The sequence below is a fragment of the Ochotona curzoniae genome, unplaced genomic scaffold (assembly GCF_017591425.1).
Source record: "Ochotona curzoniae isolate NIBS_2020 unplaced genomic scaffold, NIBS_Ocur_1.0 contig_883, whole genome shotgun sequence".
Taxonomy (NCBI): domain Eukaryota; kingdom Metazoa; phylum Chordata; class Mammalia; order Lagomorpha; family Ochotonidae; genus Ochotona; species Ochotona curzoniae.
This window is the reverse complement of record NW_024466599.1, coordinates 16,898,169-16,916,627: the sequence shown is the minus strand read 5'-3', so window position 1 is coordinate 16,916,627 and position 18,459 is coordinate 16,898,169. Positions and strand designations below refer to the sequence as shown.

At 56.0% G+C, this 18,459-nt stretch overlaps 1 protein-coding gene across 1 annotated transcript in view; it reads left to right on the top strand.

Moving 5' to 3' along the window:
* The first annotated feature begins 2,496 nt into the window (after positions 1–2,496).
* The window catches only part of ADCY3 (adenylate cyclase 3), a 79,076-nt gene continuing 63,113 nt past the window's right edge, over positions 2,497–18,459 (top strand). Inside the window, exons 1-2 of the mRNA XM_040992921.1 lie at positions 2,497–2,701; positions 3,100–3,934. Coding sequence (XP_040848855.1) covers positions 3,257–3,934 — 678 coding nt within the window. The 5' untranslated portion in view covers positions 2,497–2,701; positions 3,100–3,256. The remainder of the gene's footprint in view (positions 2,702–3,099; positions 3,935–18,459) is intronic.

Sequence of the window (18,459 nt, the reverse complement as noted above, 5' to 3'; positions counted from 1 at the left end):
CTCACTTGGGCAAATACTCTGTGCTGGCTGGCGTTCCAGTCTTTTCTAATTTATGCTTCCCTAGCCCCTGGAATGACTTCCCCTATTACAACAGCTGCACACAGCCCCCAAACAGCGCTCTCCTTGATGCTGGCACCAGGGGAGCTAAGGATTTGTCTCCTCCCCCTTTCCTTCCCTGCCCCCTCTCCAGGGACACCAGAGGTCTGCTCTGATCTGTTGTTTGCTAGATCCAGGAGTCACCTCAGCCCCTGGAGGAATCAAGCCTCTCTTGTTTACCCAATAACAAGCTTCTCAGCCATATCACCTCTAGTTCCCTGCAAAGAGCTCCCCTTGGTGAAGCTCCTAAAGTTAGGGGCCAGCTCTCCCTCCTTCCCAGCTTCTATCTAAATGTGCTTCTGTCTTCAGGGCATCAGAGATAGGTCTCCATTGAGGGTCCCCAGCTGTTTGCGTGCATGCTTGTATGCGTGCGTGTGCTTTAAATGTAAACGTACGCTGTCTTTTGATTACAGAAGCAAAGCACGCCAGTGGCCCAGCTTACAACAACACAAAACGTGCAGTTTGGAAAGCTCCATGTGCTTGCCCCTTGCACCCACTGAAGGTGGTCATTTTATGACCCTTGGAACAGGACACTTTCAGGCTCAGGGAATGAGGCTGGTGGGGCCCGGATGGACAGCTGGAGTCCTTACCAAGGGACATTTCTTTCTATGCAAATCGTGCATCTCTTCATTTGCAGCAGCTCCTAGGTGCCAGGGACTGGGGGGCGCGTGCTGCTGGGAACGGGGCAGAGGAGGCCCTGGCGACATTTCCCCCACCCCACCTCCTCAATGGGCAGAGCCTGGGTAGCTCTCACGTTCTGAAAGATTCTTCCAGATGCTCCAGGCTGCGTGGTGTGCTTTGCTGTAGCACAGCCATGGTCAGACCCTTCCCTCCATCTCGGTTCTCCTTGGCTGGAAGTGGCCTGGACATACTATTGGCTTTACCTCTTTTATGAAACACAGGTCCCCTTTAAAATATTTATTTATTTGAAAGGAAAGCTGCAGAGATAGGGAGAGACACACAAGGAGACCATCCGTTGCTTGGTTTATGCCCCAAGCAGCCATAACAGTCAGAGTTGGGCAGGCGAAAGACAGGAGCCAGGAGCTTCCTCTGGGTCTCCCACATGGGTGCAGGAGCCCAAGGCCTTTGGCTACCCTCCGCTGCTTTCCAAGCCATTAGCAGTAAGCTGGAATGGAAGTGGAACAGCTGGGACTTGAACCAGGTGTACTCCATCCAGCACCCACATGGGATGCGAGGGGTCCAGGTGGAGGGCTTACCCTGCTATATCGCAGTCCTGGCCTCACAGATGCCCTTTTTAAAACATAGACATTCACCCTCTTTCAACATCCTGCAGCAGTTAAAAATCAATGTTTGGGTACCAAGAGGCTGGAAATTATGTAGGAAAGGTGCTGCTTTGGGCAGATTCCCCCTCCTCCCACACGGACGAGGGGGCGGGGAGCCCTCGGTCTCTGCCTTGGGAGTCAAGGCCGAGGGGAGATGTGGCTGCGGAGGGCAGGTTGCAGCAGGCGTGGGTAGCCTTCTGAGGGATATGAGTGGCCACACCTGTCCTCAATGCATTCAATTCCATCAGCTCTCCCCAGGACGCAGCTGGAGGTCGGTTTCCTACCTCCTTGCCACGCTTGCTGTTATTCCAAACTCGCTTAGCTCTCTCCTCTTCCTCATTCAGTTTCACAAAAGCTGTGGTCAATCTCATATCAAGGGAGGCTCATTTATACCTTGGTGCAAGAGACTGATAGGCTTGAAGGAGGCATTGGCGCAGCGCTAGCGCGTTTGGGAGCCGCGGGTCCTAGCCAGTTCCGCGTGCCCCACGCCCACCTCGCCACCCCAACCACCCACTTCCTCACGGAGAACCGGCGTCAGCTGTGGGCCCCTCTGCTTGGCGAGCTGGGCGCCGCCGGGGATCGCAGGGTGGGCGGCGCCCGGCAGAGGGGCAGTCCCCACACCTCAGCCCCGGCCCCGGAAGGCGGTGGCGGCCAGAGAGGCAGCGTCCCGGACTATCACCCTCCCAGGGAAGGCGCAGGTTCACTCCATCCTTCCTGCTCGTGGCCCTCCGCGCGCTTTACTGCAGCCGCCGCTGCCGCCGGGGACCCCGAGCCCCTCTCCCCGGCCGCCCGCGGGCCTAGAGTCCCCTCCTCCGCCGCCGGGTCCCTCGGCTCCGGGCCGCGCTCCCGCGAGGGCGGCGACCGGGGGAGGGGCCGCGCCCCCGCCCGCCTCCCGCCTCCGGGGCCCGGAGCGCGCGGGGCCCGCAGCTCGCGGCGCAGCGCGGGGACTCGCCGGTTCGGCGGGCGAGAGGATGCTACTGGCGGGCTCCTGCGGCCTCGGCCCGCGCTCTCGCCGGCCAGAGCCCCGGGCGCGCCCCTAGCCGCTGGCCTCCAGCCCCGAAGCCGCAGCCCTGAGGGCCGGGCGCGCTTGGCCGGCGTCCGCGAGCTCTCCACCTCGGCGTCGCCGCCGCCGCCGCTTCCTCCAGCGGCCGGGCCCCCGTAGATGCCAAGGAGCAACCCTGCGCCTCTCCCGGCCGGAGCCGGGGCCTGACGGCGGGGAGTCGCGCCCTGTCGGGGGTGGCAGGAGCGGGACCTGGGTTGCCGCACGCGTGACCCGGCCCTTAGCCCGTGCCGGAGCACGCTGTTCCTGAGTTCCTGCACAGGTAAGCGCGGTGTTGGGTGGGTGGGGGTGGGCGATGTTGGAGAGGGGGCCCGGATCTCCAAGGGCTGGGTGGAGATGGGAAGTAAACAGAAGGAAGATTCAGGAATCCCCAGGATGGCTCCAGGTCCCTCCTGGCACGTTTCATATCCACCTTCCAGGGATTGGGCCTGGAGGGAGTTTGGGCGAGGAAGTCAGGGTCTGGGAGACGACAGATGGTTGAGGCAGGGCGCAGGCAAGGGGAGGTGCCTGGGCCCCTGGACAGGGTTGCCCTGGTAGACTAGAGTGTGGCCCTCGGGGCAGGCAGGGCTGCGGGTGTGCCCAAGGTGCGGTGGTGGCCGGGTCAGATCCGCGGGTGGGGAGGAAGGCGTCCCAGTTTAGTGATGTCCCTTTTCTTTGCAGGTGATCAAGACCCTGTCCACCCACCTCTGCCTGCCCCAGTCCAGAAGAGGCCCCTCGTCAGCTCCAGGTCTCTCATTGCCCCACAAGGCAGAGGTTCCTTCCTCCCTCAGTTCCTAGGGCACCTCTCCAGGGCCAGCAGGGGCAGCCAGCAACCAGCATGCCAAGGAACCAGGGCTTCTCGGAGCCCGAGTACTCGGCGGAGTACTCTGCCGAGTACTCGGTCAGCTTGCCGTCGGACCCTGATCGCGGGGTGGGCCGGCCCCACGAGATCTCCGTGCGCAGCTCGGGCTCCTGCCTCTGCCTGCCGGGTTTCATGCGGCTGACCTTCGTGCCGGAGTCCTTGGAAAACCTTTACCAAACCTACTTCAAGCGGCAGCGCCACGAGACGCTGCTGGTGCTGGTGGTCTTCGCGGCCCTCTTCGACTGCTACGTGGTGGTCATGTGCGCCGTGGTCTTCTCCGGCGGTGACAAGCTGGCCCCTCTCGTCGTGGCCGGGGTGGGGCTGCTGGTGGACGTGGTCCTCTTCGTGCTCTGCAAGAAGGGGCTGCTGCCGGACCGGGTCACGCGCAAGGCGGTGCCCTACCTGTTGTGGCTGCTCATCACCGCCCAGATCTTCTCCTACCTGGGCCTGAACTTCGCGCGTGCCCACGCGGCCAGCGACACGGTGGGCTGGCAGGCCTTCTTCGTCTTCTCCTTCTTCATCACGCTGCCCCTCAGCCTCAGTCCCATCGTGATCATTTCCGTGGTCTCCTGTGTGGTACACACGCTCGTCTTAGGGGTCACTGTGGCCCAGCAGCAGCAGGAACGCCTGCAGGGGGTGCAGCTGCTGAGGGAGGTGAGTCCTGTCCACCGTTGCACCTCTCTGTCCATCCGTCCACACTCACGCCAGCCAGCACCTCCTATGATCGGGCCAGGGGCATGGCTGCTTTGCTTGTGGTCCTGCAGGGCTCCCAGCTCCTGTGTTTGAAGGATGCCTTGTTCCCTACCCTTTGGCGCCTCTGCGTTACCTTGTGCTTGCTACGCCTAGGGGAAGGTGGGCCTGGGGGTGGTTCACGGGGCCTCAGGCACCCTCTGTCAGCTGTGCCCAGTATGAGCAGATGGCAGGAAGGATCATCGAGGCCCAGTCCCCATGTGGTATTGTTTAGGCCATTTCTTGTTTGCGGCGCCAGCTGGGAGGACTGATGTGGGATAAGAGGGCCCTGCTAGGTTCCCTCCTGCAGACCACCACTGACCACTGTCCCCACGGGTGCTCAGTGCCCCTCTGTCCAGTGTCCTGCCCTGGTGACATGCCTATCGTTGGGATCCCGGGGAACATAGGTAAGCAAGGCAGGATCAGATGTGGGGTGTCCGTAGAGAAGGAAGCGGTGGTTATTCTGTTTTCTGCCTCTGCGAGGCTCCAGGTACCCACAAGCTGATGCGTGATGTGGGGGGGCGGGGGGGGGGGTTTGACCGTCTTCCCTGAGAAAGCTTGGTTTGGTTTGGGGACTCAAGTGGGGACAGTCATAGCAGCCCCTTTCGAGCAGGGTCAGCTGGCCCTGGCCGACATATCTGGAAGGCATGTTGGTCTCAGTTAAACTGATGTGTTGTGATACCCTCCCGCCAAGGCCATGACCCTTGCCAGGCTCTGGGGGACTGCAGTGACCAAGGAGAGGAGATCTTGGTGCAGGGTTACTTTGGGGGCTCAGTCAGTGCTTGTCGTGGTCTGCTGGAGACCCTGTGCCACCTCACAGTGTACAGGAGCTGGCTGTGGCACTGAGGTGGGCTGGAGTACCTGTTCCCTGATCCCCTTCCCCGTGTATCTCACTGTTGCCCACCACATCCTTGCTGCGGTCTTGGCCAGAGCCATCCCTGTGGTCTCTGGGTCCCCAGGCGGTGTGTGGGAGCATGTGGCCCTATTGGCGGTTGGTGCAGGAGCTGTTGTGTGGCTGTCCCTTCCGCCACCTCTCGTCCTGCTAACAGCTTCTGCTCAGGAATGGTTTTTCCTTTGTTCTTGGGCCTAGGGACGTCCCCATGTCCTTTCTGGTGCTGGAGCTCAAGGAAGTTTTGGGCTCTGGAATCTGGTGCTGGGCTTGTGTGTATGGGTTTGAATGGACCCCCCAGGTGCTGGGCTTGTGTGTGTGGGTATGTATGGACCCGCTGGTGCCCCCCTGCCCAATCTCCCCGGGTCCTGCCTGGACGAGGGCACCACACACTGTTACTGTTGTCACATGGGGTTGGTGGGCTGCAGCCCGTGCCCCTCCACTGCCCAAGCGCCCCTCTAGAGGTTGTTTGGGGAAGGATGAAGACCTTGCCTGTGGTGGGAATTGGAAGAGTGCAGGTGGACAGGGGGTCTGGAAGCGATTCTGCACCATCACCTTCTAAGGGACGCTTGTTTCTGGCTCTATGCTGTTTCCTGGAGTCCCTGAACCAAACGAGCTTCCCACAGCCCTGTGCTCTCGGGTCAGGGAGCAGGCAGAGGGGCCCATTGGAACACAGCAGTTGTCTCAGTCTCTGCTGAATCTGTTGCTTGGCTGGAGTAGGGTGGTTGTGTGGGGGGTTGAATGGTCACCCCTAGAACTGTTTCCGGTCTTGGCAGAGTTCTGAGGTAAGGGGACACGGGGGGGCGGGGAAGGCTGTCATGACCTGGGCAATTCTGGGCCGTAAACACAAGGGACAGAGGTGCTGTGTGCCCCTGTAGAGCCCGGCTGCGCACGGGCATAGAGAGGCCTCCATTGAGGTGTGGTGCTTGGTACGCAGGCATGCTTTCCCCCCCTGCCTTTGGGCTCTTGGGTCAGCAAAGGAGACCTGGCTGTCACTCCAGCTGGGAGATTGGCACCTCTGAGAGGTGATCTGCCAGGAGTGGCAGGGTCCCATGCCTCTGGCAGCTCTGGAGTCAGACCAGGCCCTGGGAACCTGCCACTATGCGCAGCCTTGGTGGAAGCAGGCGCAGCCTTGGGGGAAGCAGATGGTCCTGTTCACTTGCTTGTTTCTCTGCTTGTGCCTCAGCCTCTGACCTGTTCTGGAAAACCGAGCATGGCCAGGGTCTGGAGGAGCATCTGATCTAGATTCCCCGGTGTGCAGGGCAGGAGCCATGGGGGTGGACATGCAGCCCATCAGGGACAGACTCTGATCGGGAGCCCAGGTGTGCCAGCTTCCTCACAGGTGGGACGTGTGTCCTGCTAGCCTGAAAGCTGTGTGCAAGCAGGAACTTTGCTGATCACACCATGTTGGTGGCAGTGGCTGCTGCACTGGGGTCCCAACCTGAGACCTTTGGAGGAGGCCTAACTTGATGGTGTGGTGGGGTTCATGGACTCCCCGGAGACCCCTGCCACTTCCAGCCCTGCTGTGTGATGGTGGCCCCTGCCATGTTTGTTGGAAATCTCCCTCTGGTTTGGGTTGACATCACTGTGTGGAGACCATTCGTTGGGTCTGTGATTGCTGGTCTCCTTTGGGCACTAATTTAAAAACAAACAAACAGAACCAAATATAGGAAACAGAAAAAAATAAGCAAGTACAAAAATATGAACATCCCAGCAGGGCATGGCCTTGGCATGACAGCGTGGCTTTGGGGATGCAGGGAACAGGGGGCTGCTCCAGGTCCCCTAGGGAGCCTGAGATGGAAGGTTGACAGGGGGCTGTGTTCTGGAAGTTTGTGAGTCATTTGCTGGGGCCAGATGGGATTCTTGAACATAGGCTTGGGTTCCCAGACACGCACTGAGGGCTTCTCAGTCCCAAAGCGTCCTTGCGCTTGCTGTCAGCACTGTGGGGACAGATCCCGGGGTGGCCGTGTTGTTGTGGGGAGGGCCACCTGGGACCCAGCTCTATCCTAAGTTTTTGGAGCAAAGCATCGTTCACCTGCCCTGCCCTGCTCTCCTCTGGGCCTGCGTTCCCTCCTGGGAAGGGGCTACTGCAGACCCTGGCCCTGCACCCCATGCCCTGCCTTGCCTTCCCTCCTGGGATGGGGCCTCTGCAGACCCTGGCCCCGCACCCCACGCCCCGCCTTGCCTTCCCTCCTGGGATGGGGCCTCTGCAGACCCTGGCCCCGCGCCCCGCACCCTGCCTTGCTTTCTCCTTCCTGCTCTTTCTCTTCTGTGTCGCTGTGCCTGCGGGGTAGGCGGGGTGAAGTCTGGACTGCTGTACTCCTGGGTGGGTTGTGAGCTTTTGGGGATTTTGCCTTGGCAGCGCTGAAGAGGCATCCTTAGTGTCAGACTGTCCCTGGCAGTCCTGTGGGGAAGGAGCACCCAGTGCTCCCGCAGCCTGTCCCGGAAGGCTTGGCTGCTTCACCAGTGGTGAGTGTTACTCAGTGGACAACCTGCCTGGCAGCCTGCAGGGTTTGAGGGTAAGGAGGGACAGGCTGTCCGGAAGGCTGTGCTTTAGCAAGGGTGACCAAAATTGGGGTGGTGGTGTTGCACATCCTTGCCCGGTGGCTCACCACCCTGCCTGCCTGTTTCCGCTCCTGGGATGGGTTGAGGAAACAGGGATTAGTGGCTGCTGGGTAGACACGGACAACAGGGAAGGGGCAGAAGATGTAGCCTCTGGCACAGCATGCACCTGTGGTCAGTGGCTGCCTTGGCCCCAGGTACCAGTGTGCACCTACTAACTGCTGTTGTTAAAGGCAGGAGTCTATGGCAGATCCGCCTAGACACCCCTGATAAATTTCGGTGGCTTTTTTTCACAGTGGAAAGTTATTTGGGAGCAAATTGCCCTCATGAGATGAATAGTGTGCTTCAGGGGAAACCTGTTGGGGCTGTGGGTGGGTGATTCCAGTCACACCTCTGGGGTACCCAGGAAGTCGCTTGGTGAACAAGTGTTTGGCTGTAACAGGCTGCAGTGTGGAAAGTGGTGGGGAGAGCTAAGGTTTTCAGGGGCAGCCCTGCTGCAAGGCTGGAGCTCAGTGTTGTGGACGCATCGTCCTGCACAATCTCGGATGTGACCCTTTCACAGTTGAGGGGCCCAGTGAAGTGAGAGGAGATAGCAGGGTGGAGTCATATGTGAGTGATTGCGGAGTCTTCCTTGGAAGGCTCCTCTGTATAGAACCCAGGCAGTGTGTGGGCTCCTTCCTGCTTTCTCTGGTTGTCCCCAGTTCCCCTGGGGACTGGAGAGCAAGGGGGGAGATGCCATGCTGGACTGTCCCTTGTGGCAGCCTGGCAAAGGGAGTAGAGCTGGGGTGGGGCAGGAAGGCAGCAGGCAGAGGGCGTGGGGTGGGAGGAGGCCGACCCAGCCCGGTTCTTGTCCCTTTGGCGCCTGCTCTGTCATCATTTCAGGGTCCCTTTGTGAGCCCTGCAGAGGCCCGGGGTACTGGGGCATGCATGGAGGGGACTGTGGGGGCATGGACTTGCCTGCACGTGGGGAAGGGCCAGCAGGTACCGAGGGTGCACGCGGGCCTGAGAACACGTCTCCTTGTGGGTGCACTCCCACAACCACATCTCCCTGTGGCCTTTTCCGGTCCTCATCGGTGTAGGCAGAGCTCACCCGGTTTGTGACTCACCTTTCACCCTCAGCATTTCCCTGACATTTGGCTCTGAACCGCCGAGACCTCATGTTTATGGTTTTATTGGCAGCTGGTTTTTCTGGCGAAGAAGCCAAAGCCCAGGGAGGGCTGGACCATGCTGGCTGGAAGCCTTGGGTGTGCATGCATGTGCTCGTGTGTGTGTGTGCGCACGCACACTCAGGCACTGACATGCTGCCCAGGCTTGGTCTGCCCAAGGGCTCTGGTACATTTTCCATGAAGTAGAATTGCTACAGCTCCTGTGCTATGCTTGTTTTGTAGTTTCTTCAGAAGCAAAAGTGGATTGGGGCTGGCTCTATGGCTCAGTGGGTAGCTGGTGTTTGCAGTTCTTGCATCCCGTATGGATGCCAGTTTAAGTCCTCCGGCTGCTCTACTTTTGTGCAGCTTAGCTCTCTGCTAATGTGTCTTGGAAAGCAGCAGAGGATGGCCCAAGTTCTTGGGTCTACGTATGCACTTGGAAAACCTGGAAGCAGCGCCTGGCTCCTGGCTTCAGCCTGGCCCAGCCCCAGCCTCAGCTGTTGGCCATTTGGGGAGTGTACTACTAGTGGTGGGAAGCGCTGTATCTGCTTTTTTTTTTTTTTTAGATTTATTTTATTTTTATTGCAAAGTTAAGTAAACAGAGAGAATGAGAGAAAGGAAGATCTTCTGTCCGATGATTCAACCCCCAAGTGAGCGCAACGGCCGGTGCTGCACCATTCCGAAGCCAGGAGCCAGGAACTTCCTCCAGGTCTCCCACACGGGTGCAGGATCCCAACACCCTTAGGTCATCCTTGACTGCTTTTTCAGGCCATAAGCAGGGAGCTGGATGGGAAGTGGGGCTGCCAGGATTAGAACTGGAGCCCATATAGAATCCAGGTGCTTTCAAGGCGAGGACTTTAGCCACTAGGCCACCTCACTGGCCTGTTTCTGTTTTTCTCTGTAATTTTCCTTTCAGTTAAAAAAAAAAAAGAAAAAGTTTTTAAGCTGATGCCACTGGTGGTGCACCTGGCTAAGCATTCCAACAGTGCCCCCTCCTGGCTGCTCCCTGGACTAGGTGGAAATCTGTCCTCACTCAGGCTGGGGCAGCCCAGATGGCCATGTTGACTGGGTTGTGGCTACATTACAGTAAAATGTCTCCCAGAAAGGTAGTACTTTCATTTTGCCAGTGGTGACTGAAATGACTTCTCTAAAGCCACAAAGCTAAGATCATCATTGTAGTGGTGTAGTGGGTTAAGCCTCTACCTGTGATGCTAGCTTCTAATGTGAACACCAGTTTCAAATCCTGGCTGCTCCAGTTCAGAGCTGTTTCCCAACTAATGCACCTGGAAAAGCAGTGAGAGATGACCCAAAGTGCTTGGGCCTCTGCAGCTCGTGGGAGACCGGATGGAGTTCCATACTCCTGGCGTCAGCCTGGCGTAGCCCCAGCTGTTGCGGCTGTTTGGAGCATGACTCAGCGTAGGTGACTATCTCCTGTCTCATCCTCTCTTTCTGTCCTTCCCTCCCTCCAACTGTACATTTCAAATAAATCTTAGGAAAAACAAAAACCCTAGTGAATGGCAGGGCAGGATTTAAACTGAGGCCAGTAGGATACCAGAGTTCTTGGTTTTTCCGCCCTTTATTTTGTATTTGATTTTTAACGTGGTCTTCCCAGTTGAGAGGGATACCTGCCCAGGTGTATCTGATTAGGGTGGGGAGGATCAGGATGGAGGGAGGTGGAAGGGACAAATGTTTCAATTTTTTGCCTTCTGTGTCTGCAGGGGAGGAGGGAGAGAGGGCTGCTCATTGCTGCCAACCTGCGCCAGCATCTGGGAATGGGAGATGGTCATTTGACACCTTCCAGACCCCAGTGTGGGGAAGAGTGTCCTGAGGGTGTTACTTGAATGGTTTTGATAGTTCTGAGACGTTGTTGGTCTCGTTGCATCGGCGTTGAGAAAATCTTCCGAAGACCTGTTGGCTGACAGTTTACCTCAGTGCATCCGCGCATCCAGACACTGGTGCAAAGTTTGGCCACAAGAATTGTCCAACTTGTTCTGCTTTCCATCTTCTGACCAGGCACTCGACATCCCCTGCTGGCCTAGATGAGCTGGCTGGCAGGCTGGCATGTCCCCCTTGTATATTTGGATGTGTTGCCCACTGCATAGGCATCAGCAACTGAAGACCCAGTTCTGACACATGTACTCCAAAGTCAGACCGCACATCCTGTGATTCTCCCTGTGGCTGGTGGTTCAGAGTTCCCCAAGAAACCTCACCTGGGGTGACCTCAGACTTGACTCTTTTGTGAACCTGCCAGTGCAGTCAGGTTTGATCTGTCACCCGCACCAGCAAATGCACATACAGTGGATGCAGCTACCTGGTCAGTTCCGCCCCAGCCCCACATCTCATGCTAACCTATGGGTGCTGCAGCCCAGCCCAGCCAGTTTTCCACAGACCTGGGCCTCAGGCATACCATAGCATAGTTGGGGTGACCCCTCAAAACCTCTACTAGGCCCATCTCCAGCCCTGGTTTACATGTGTGTCAGCTTATGCTGTGCCCTAGCCCAGCCCACATCCCATCTGGCTCTCATACATAGCCATAGATGTTGTGGCTTAGCTCAACCCTCCCTGCCCCCAGACCTGGCCCTCATATATGCCAATAGGTTCTACTGTTTTATCCAGGCTGGCCCACCTCCAGTTCTGGTTTTAATACTCACCAGTGGTAGGTACAGCCTAGCAGGGAAGTGCCAACAGTTCCCCTGCCAGGCATGCTCCCAGCCCTGATCTTGCATCTGCTATGGGTCCTGTGGTTCAGCCTAACATGACTTGTACCATGTCTCAGTCCTGGCACTTTGCAGTTGGTTCTGTGTCCTAGCTTGGCTGGCCTGCATCCATTCCCTTGTGCATGCCAAAGGGTGCAGTAGCCTAGCCCAGCCTGACCCACTCCCAGCCCTCTTGTGAACTGGCAGGTATTGTGGTCCATCTAGGCCTGATATGTATCTCGTCCTGGCTCTTACTCATGCTTTTGTGTGCTGTGGGCTGATCCTGCCCAGCCTGCCTCCATACCCAGCCCACAAGTGTGCTGGTGGATGCTGTAGCTCAGCCTGGTTTGACCTGTTCCCAGTTCTTATGCCCACCAGTGGGAGCTGCAACCTAGCAGAGGAGTTCTCCAAGTTCCTCTATTGGGCCTGCTCCCAGCAGTGGATCTCATGTATGCCATTGGGTGCTGCTGCCCAACTGACATGGCCAGCACCCAGTCCTGGCACTCACTGCGGGTACTGTGGCTTAGCCTGACTGGTCTGCACCTGTCTGGCTCTCACCAGTGGGTGCTACAGCCTAGTCTAGTTTGGCCTACTCCTAGACTCAACCCACGTGCATGCCAGTGGTGCTGCAACCTTGTCCATCCTGGTCTGCTCACAGCCCTGGCTCTTGCACTCACTAGTGGGAGCTACAGCCCAGCAGAGGAGTCTCCAGAGTTCTCCTACTGGGTCCATTCTTGCTCTGGAACCTGCATCTGCTGGCAGGTGGTTTTAACCAAGCTGGCATGGCCCGCCCAAAGTTTCAGTTCTTGCTGGTGGGTGTTGCAGCCTCGCCCAGCTGAGCAGTGCCCACACCCTATCCTGACTCTTGTGTGCATGCCAATGGATGCCATGACTTGGTCCAGGCCTACCTGTCCCCAGAGCTGGCCCACACAAATGCTCATGAGTGCCGCAGCCCTGCCTGGCCTGGCCTGCCCGCAGTCACAGCTCTCGTGTTCACCAGAGGAAGCCATGGCCTAGCAGAGGAATTCCCCAAGTTCCCTTAACTAGGCCTGCTCCCAGCTCCGATACCATGTGAGCTGATGGGTGTGGTGGCTCTGATTGGCATGGGCTGCCTTCAGTCCTGACCCTTGCGTGCAGCAGCCTGCTCCCAGAACCTGTTCCCACGAGTGTCAGGTGGGTTTTGTGCTCCAGCCTGACTCAGCCCATTCCCACTCCCAGCTCTCCACATGGACTGTCAGGTGCTGCAATCCCACAGGAGCAAGCCCACAATTCTTCTATGGAATTTGCTCTCAAATCCAGTTCTTTTGTGTTCTGGTGGGTGCTGTGGCCCAGCCTGACAAGAGTGCTACATGGACAAGTAAGGGTGCTGTTTTGCCCGCCAGGAAACTCACTCCTGGGGTATATTTCCCCACAGACTGATGAGATATGTGTTCATTTAACTCATGTTTTGGTGTCCATTGTATGACAAACAATCTCAGAAAGAAAGGGTTCTAAAACAAGCACCCTTACTCCTTGTGATACCCTGGCCTGACTGTTCAGTTGGGTGGTTTTTCCCCTTGTGTGGCCTTGGCTGGGCTCTCTTGCTTGCTGCCTTGGCTGTTCTGTCCATCTGCATTCAGCTGACCAGCACGCAGGCAGCGTCCAGAGGGCCCTCACCTGCCTGGTGCTCTGGAGCTCCTGTGTGACCTCTCCCTGTGGCTGGCTTGGGTTTCCTCCCAGCTTGGTGGTCTCAGTGACAAAGGGGAAGCCACCAGAGCTTTTTCCACCCCACATTCTCTTTCTTTTTCCCTGTATGTGGGGGAAGAGGGGAGATAAAGGGAGCTCCACCTAGCCTCCCACCCATTCCAGAGTCCCCAATGTGGGGCATGCTCTGATGGTCCTGCTCAGGTGGTTTTAATAGTTCAACAGTTCTGAATTAACTGCCAGGCCCGCCATTCCAAGCATGATGAAATCTCTGCAGAATCCACTGGTTGACTTAGTCCACCTTAGAGTTTCCACTTGCCCAGATTTTCACTTGCCAACACATGGCTTGGGCAGTTGATTGATTTGTTCTATCCTCTGTCTTCTGTTGTGGTACCAGGTGTCCTCGGCAGGTTCTGATGGACTGCCATATCTTCCATGTGCACCTGAATTTCTGTCACTGTTCCGTCTGTCTAAGCCACTGAAGAGGCTATGCTTTGACACATGCACTCCAGGTTAGACCATGGAACCTACAATTCTCTCCATGGTTAGGGTTCTGAGTGCAGTAATTCAGTTGGGGGGATCCCCAAAGAAGCTTAGTCTGAGGTGATCCCAGACCTGATTCTTGTGCGTGCTTGCCAACACAGGGTCCGGTACGGTCCGTCACCCCAATCAACTTGTGCATATGTTGATGGTTGCAGTTGCTGGGTCAGTTCTGCCTCCAGCCCTGTCTTTTACACAAACCAAAGGGTGTTGCAGCCCAGCCTGATTCTACCCACCACACATCCAACCCTCATGCAAACCAATGGGAGCTGCAACCTAGTTGGAGTGACCCATAATAGCCCCCTCCTGCCCTGGTTCCTGTGCTTGCCAGTACAGCAAACTGGTCCAGTCTGTCCCACATCCCATTCAGCTTTCATACATGTAAATGGGCATTGAAATCAACCAGCCCCACCATCCAGCTCACACACATGTGCCCGTGGGTGCCGCTCTGTCTAGCCATGCCTGCCGCAGTCCTGGTTCTCATGCTCACCAGTGGGAGTGGTAACCCATGAGGGAGGTGGCCACCAGAGCTTTTGCAGGCTGAATTGGTCCCTGTCTGTCAGAGCAAGTTGCGAGGATCACTGAGAAGTTGAGTCTAGTCCCTGATGTAAGAGTGGCATGTGTCATAGGAATGAATGGCAGCTGTCTGCTGGGGCTGTTACAGTCCAGGAGGCATGGGGGGATGTCTGGGAGGCAGGGCTGAAATCAAACCATTGGTCATGGTGGGTGCAGGCTGCTTCACAAGTTAGAAACTTGGTCCCCAAGCCAGGCCTGTGTAACTTGGTTAAGGTCTTTGTGGGAGTCCAGCGTGATCCTTGGGAGATGTTTGCAATGTGTCAGAAGCTGCAGTGCCCACCAAGGGATGAAGTCTCCTGGTTCTCCTGTAGGGCGGTGGCCTCCCCTCCTGTGGGTGAGCAGTAGACCCCATGTCAAGGGCATGGTGCACTGGGCTCCTGCCCCTGACCTGAGCACAGCTTTATCAAGACCCCAGACGTTCCCATTCTTGTTCCTCGCTGACCCATGCCGGCTTGGGGGTGGGATAGGGGAGGGCTGGCTCTGGTGTTGGAATCCTGACCTGGGGAGGTAGGTGTGTGCTGTTTCAGGAACACAATGTGTGTGTGTGTGTGTGTGTGTGTGTGTGTGTGTGTGTGTGTGTGTGTGTGTGTGTGTGTGTGTGAGCGTGAGATGGTGCTCACTGTCCACTGCCAGGGGAACTGGGAGCAATAGCGGGATGACCACAGCTTTTGCAGTGTGAGAGAAAGGCTTGCGGAGTGTCCAGTTCATCCATCTTTGCCTCTGCCCTTACTCCCATTCTCATCAGCTCTCTTCGAGTGTTTAATGATAATTTTGGGCTTCATCTCGTGCAGAGGAATGTTCCAGTGTTAATCTGAGTGATTTGTAAAGCGAGATTCACCTGTTTACAGGGGCAAGTCGGTACTGCTTTGGTACCTGTTCATAAACATTCTTTCTGGTGCCGGCGGAAGGTGATGGAGGAGGGATTATGGAGCCTGGAGGATGAGTCATTGAGATCCTGTTGGCCTAGTGCTATTCTCACCGGGAAGCCTGGCCAGGCAGAGTGGGAGTCTACCGCCATCCGACCTCCCCTGGCGGTTCCTCCAGCCCCAAAGAACCTCATTGCTTCTCCCACTCACCCAGCATGTCACCACAGCTGCAGACTCATCCTAGGCAAGGACTTACAAAGAAGGAGGAAAACTTAGTCCCTGGGGTGAACATTGGGGCTCAGCAGGGAAGTTGCCACTTGTGATACATCAGAGTGCTGGATTGAGTCTGGGTTCTTCCACTTCCAATCCAGCTTCCTGCTGATATGTCTGGGAAGGCAGCAGGTGATGGCCCAGGGGCTTGGGCCTCTGCCACTCATGCGGGAAATGAAGATGGAGGTCCTGGCTCCTGGCTGTTGCGGTCATTTGTGGAGTGAGCCAGCAGATGGAAGATCTGTCTGTGGTTCTCTCTGTCAGTCTGCCTTTCAAATAAACCTTAAACAAAATAGCCAAAAACTCAGCCCCTCCCCTCAAGGAGCTCACAGGTTGTGGTACAAAACCTGTTGGTGAAAGACATTGTTCCTAGGGAAACTAAGAAGGCTTTTACAAGGTTGGCCGTTGAGTCAGGTGTTGTGGGTTGAGTAGGAGTTTGCCAGGAGGAGTGGGGCTTTCTGGTCAGGCATCCCAGCTTGGGACTGGTGAGCATACTGCAGAGTAGGAGCTGGGGAGACAGGGAGTCGGGAAGCCAGACAGTGGAAGAGCTAAAGAGGTTTGCACTTTGTATTATGATGATGGGGTTGTCCCTTTGAAGGAGTTTAAGCAGGGGAGAGGTAGGATCTAGTTTGTATCTAGAAGGACCCGTCTTGTCATCTTGAGTGAGGCCAAGACTGTTGAGGACATTAATGGAAAGAATCTGCCGTGGCAAAGGAGGAATTCCAGACTCTATGGAATTATATCATAAAATTCAAAATTCAAACAAACAAAAAAAAATCTGCAGGGGCGCCATGGTGCTGTGCAGAGCGCAGAGGAGATCCATTGAGCTGCAGTGTTGGGTGGATAATGATGCAGTACCTTCTGCATGCTAGATCCTGCACTCCAGATCTAGACCTAAAAAGAAAGGTGTGAGGTTACTGTGAGGAGAGTGTGTCACAGGGGAAGAGGGCTTTGGAGCTGACACCAGGGACAGCCTGGAGTGTGTGATGCCCCTCCTTGCCTTCTGCCCAGGCTCCCCTGTGTGTCCCAGGCGACCTGTGATGGGTGGATAGGTCACTGGGAGCAGGAGACAGCCCTGGCTGATAGTGGTTTACACCAGAGTCTCTTGCTTTGGGAAAATTTAAGCAGAGGCACAGTGGGGCTGGAAGAGGGACTCTATCTGTTAGTCAAGGGCACTAGAACGTTCATTTCTTCCCCGGTGGGAGAGACGGGGATGATACATGTAGAGACACCTTACAAACCCCATAGTAGTATGTAACAGTGCTGCTTTATTCATCTGTTAAACAGTGTTTATTTTTTTATTTTTTTTTTATTGGAAAGGCAGATATACAGAGAGGAGAGACAGAGAGGAAGATCTTCCATCCGATGATTCACTCCCCAAATGGAGTGCAATGGCCGATACTATGCCGGTCCGAAGCCAGGAGCCTCTTCTGGGTCTCCCGCGCAGGTGCAGGGTCCCAAAGCTTTGGGCTGTCCTTGACTGCTTTCCCGGGCCACAGGCAGGGAGCTGGAAGGGAAGTGGGGCTGCCAGGATTAGAACCGGTGCCCATATGGGATCCCGGGCATGCAAGGCGAGGACCTTTAACCACTTGCGCCACCACGCCGGGCCCAAAAAGTGTTTATTTGAGGGAACGATGCTGTGGAGTAGTGGGTTAAGCTGCCACTGGTGACACTGGCATCCCATATGAGTGCTGGTTTCAGTCTCAGATGCTCCACTTCTTATCCAGTTCCCTGTTAAGGACCTGGGAAAACAGCAAAATGGCCTAAGTGCTTGGGCTCACGCACCCATGGGAGAGAAGTTCCTGACTTTTGGTTACCTTTTTTGGCCTTGGCTGTTGCGACCAAGGGTAATAAACCAGCAGATGAATGACGCCTCTCTCTTCCTTTCTCTTTCTTTAACTTTGCCTTTCTAATAAAAAGTAAAACAAAATTAATTATTTGTACGGCAGAGAGAGTATGCAAGATATATCTCCTATATACTGCATCCTCTCCCCTAAAACAGCTTTGACCCAGGCCAAAGCCCAGAAACTAGAGCTCAATCCAGGTCACCTCGGTGGGTGCCAGAGACCCAACACTGAGCTGTGCCCTGCTGCCTCCTCAAGTGCTCCTTAGTAGCAAGCTGGAACGGGGACCCGAGGCAGGACTCGAACCCTGGCACTTTGGTATGGAAGGTGGATGTCCCAGTTGTCTTGGATGCCAGCTGAATGCCCTGCCCTTCTCTTGCTATTTCCTGGTTATGTGTAAGCCTGGCAAGCTGCCTCTGATCTTTGGTCTGTGAATGAATTGGACTGAATTTATTCATGATCCTTTTTTTTTTTCTTTTTAAAATCTCTTTTCATGGGAATCAGTGGGCTGTTTTTCTTCGTGGTGAGAGGATTATTTTCAAGAATGGTTTAAAGTGCTGTGTAATATTAGAATGTTTTCCTATTCCTGTTCTGTAGGGTGTTTGGCTTCCCTTAATTTGCTGGTTTTACTCCTCGGTATCTGTTCCTCCTGTCCTGTAGATTTCTCACCAGCAGGCCCCTCCTCACCCTCTCCGGTCCCATGCATCTTCCTCCCTCTGGTCTGTCTGCAGCTGTATCAGCCAGCAGGATTGCCTCGTTATGTGGTCTCTAAGACGTTGGTGCTCCTTAGAAACTAAAGTGTTTCCCTCCTTGTGCTACCCCTCCCCCAGGATAGACGGGAGCAAGTGACATGTTTCAAAAGCAGCCCCATTCCCTTCTTTGCTCCTGGTCCGCAGCTAGGGGTGACAGGCTGGGCTGGAACCTGCCGGGGATCTCCATGGCTGCGTTCTGCTGTTGACACATCTATTGAGGGTTGGTCCTCGTGAGACGTGGGTTGGTGTTAGTGGTGGTGGCAGGTGACAGCCACCAGTTCCATTTCCTCACTGGCTCTGGATGGGCTCCTGGGTTGTCCTTGGGGGCTGATTTTTCCATCCAATGGCACCAGGCCCTGAGGGGCTTATCCCCATGGACCAGGTTTTTGAAAGACTGACTGATGAGTTCAAGGCTTGTCCCAGCGCACTTTTTGTTGCTGTAGCAACAGGTTGTTTATAAGGAGGAGTGGTTTGTTTCACTCAGAAGCAAACGGCTGGCATCTGGTCTGCTCCTGGCGAGGGTCTCTTGCCTCCTGAGCTCACAGTTACAGGAAGAAGCAGGGCCAGCATGCCCGGAAGAGACCAACCATGAGTCAGCTACGTCCCGCTCAGCTCCAGTACCCCAGG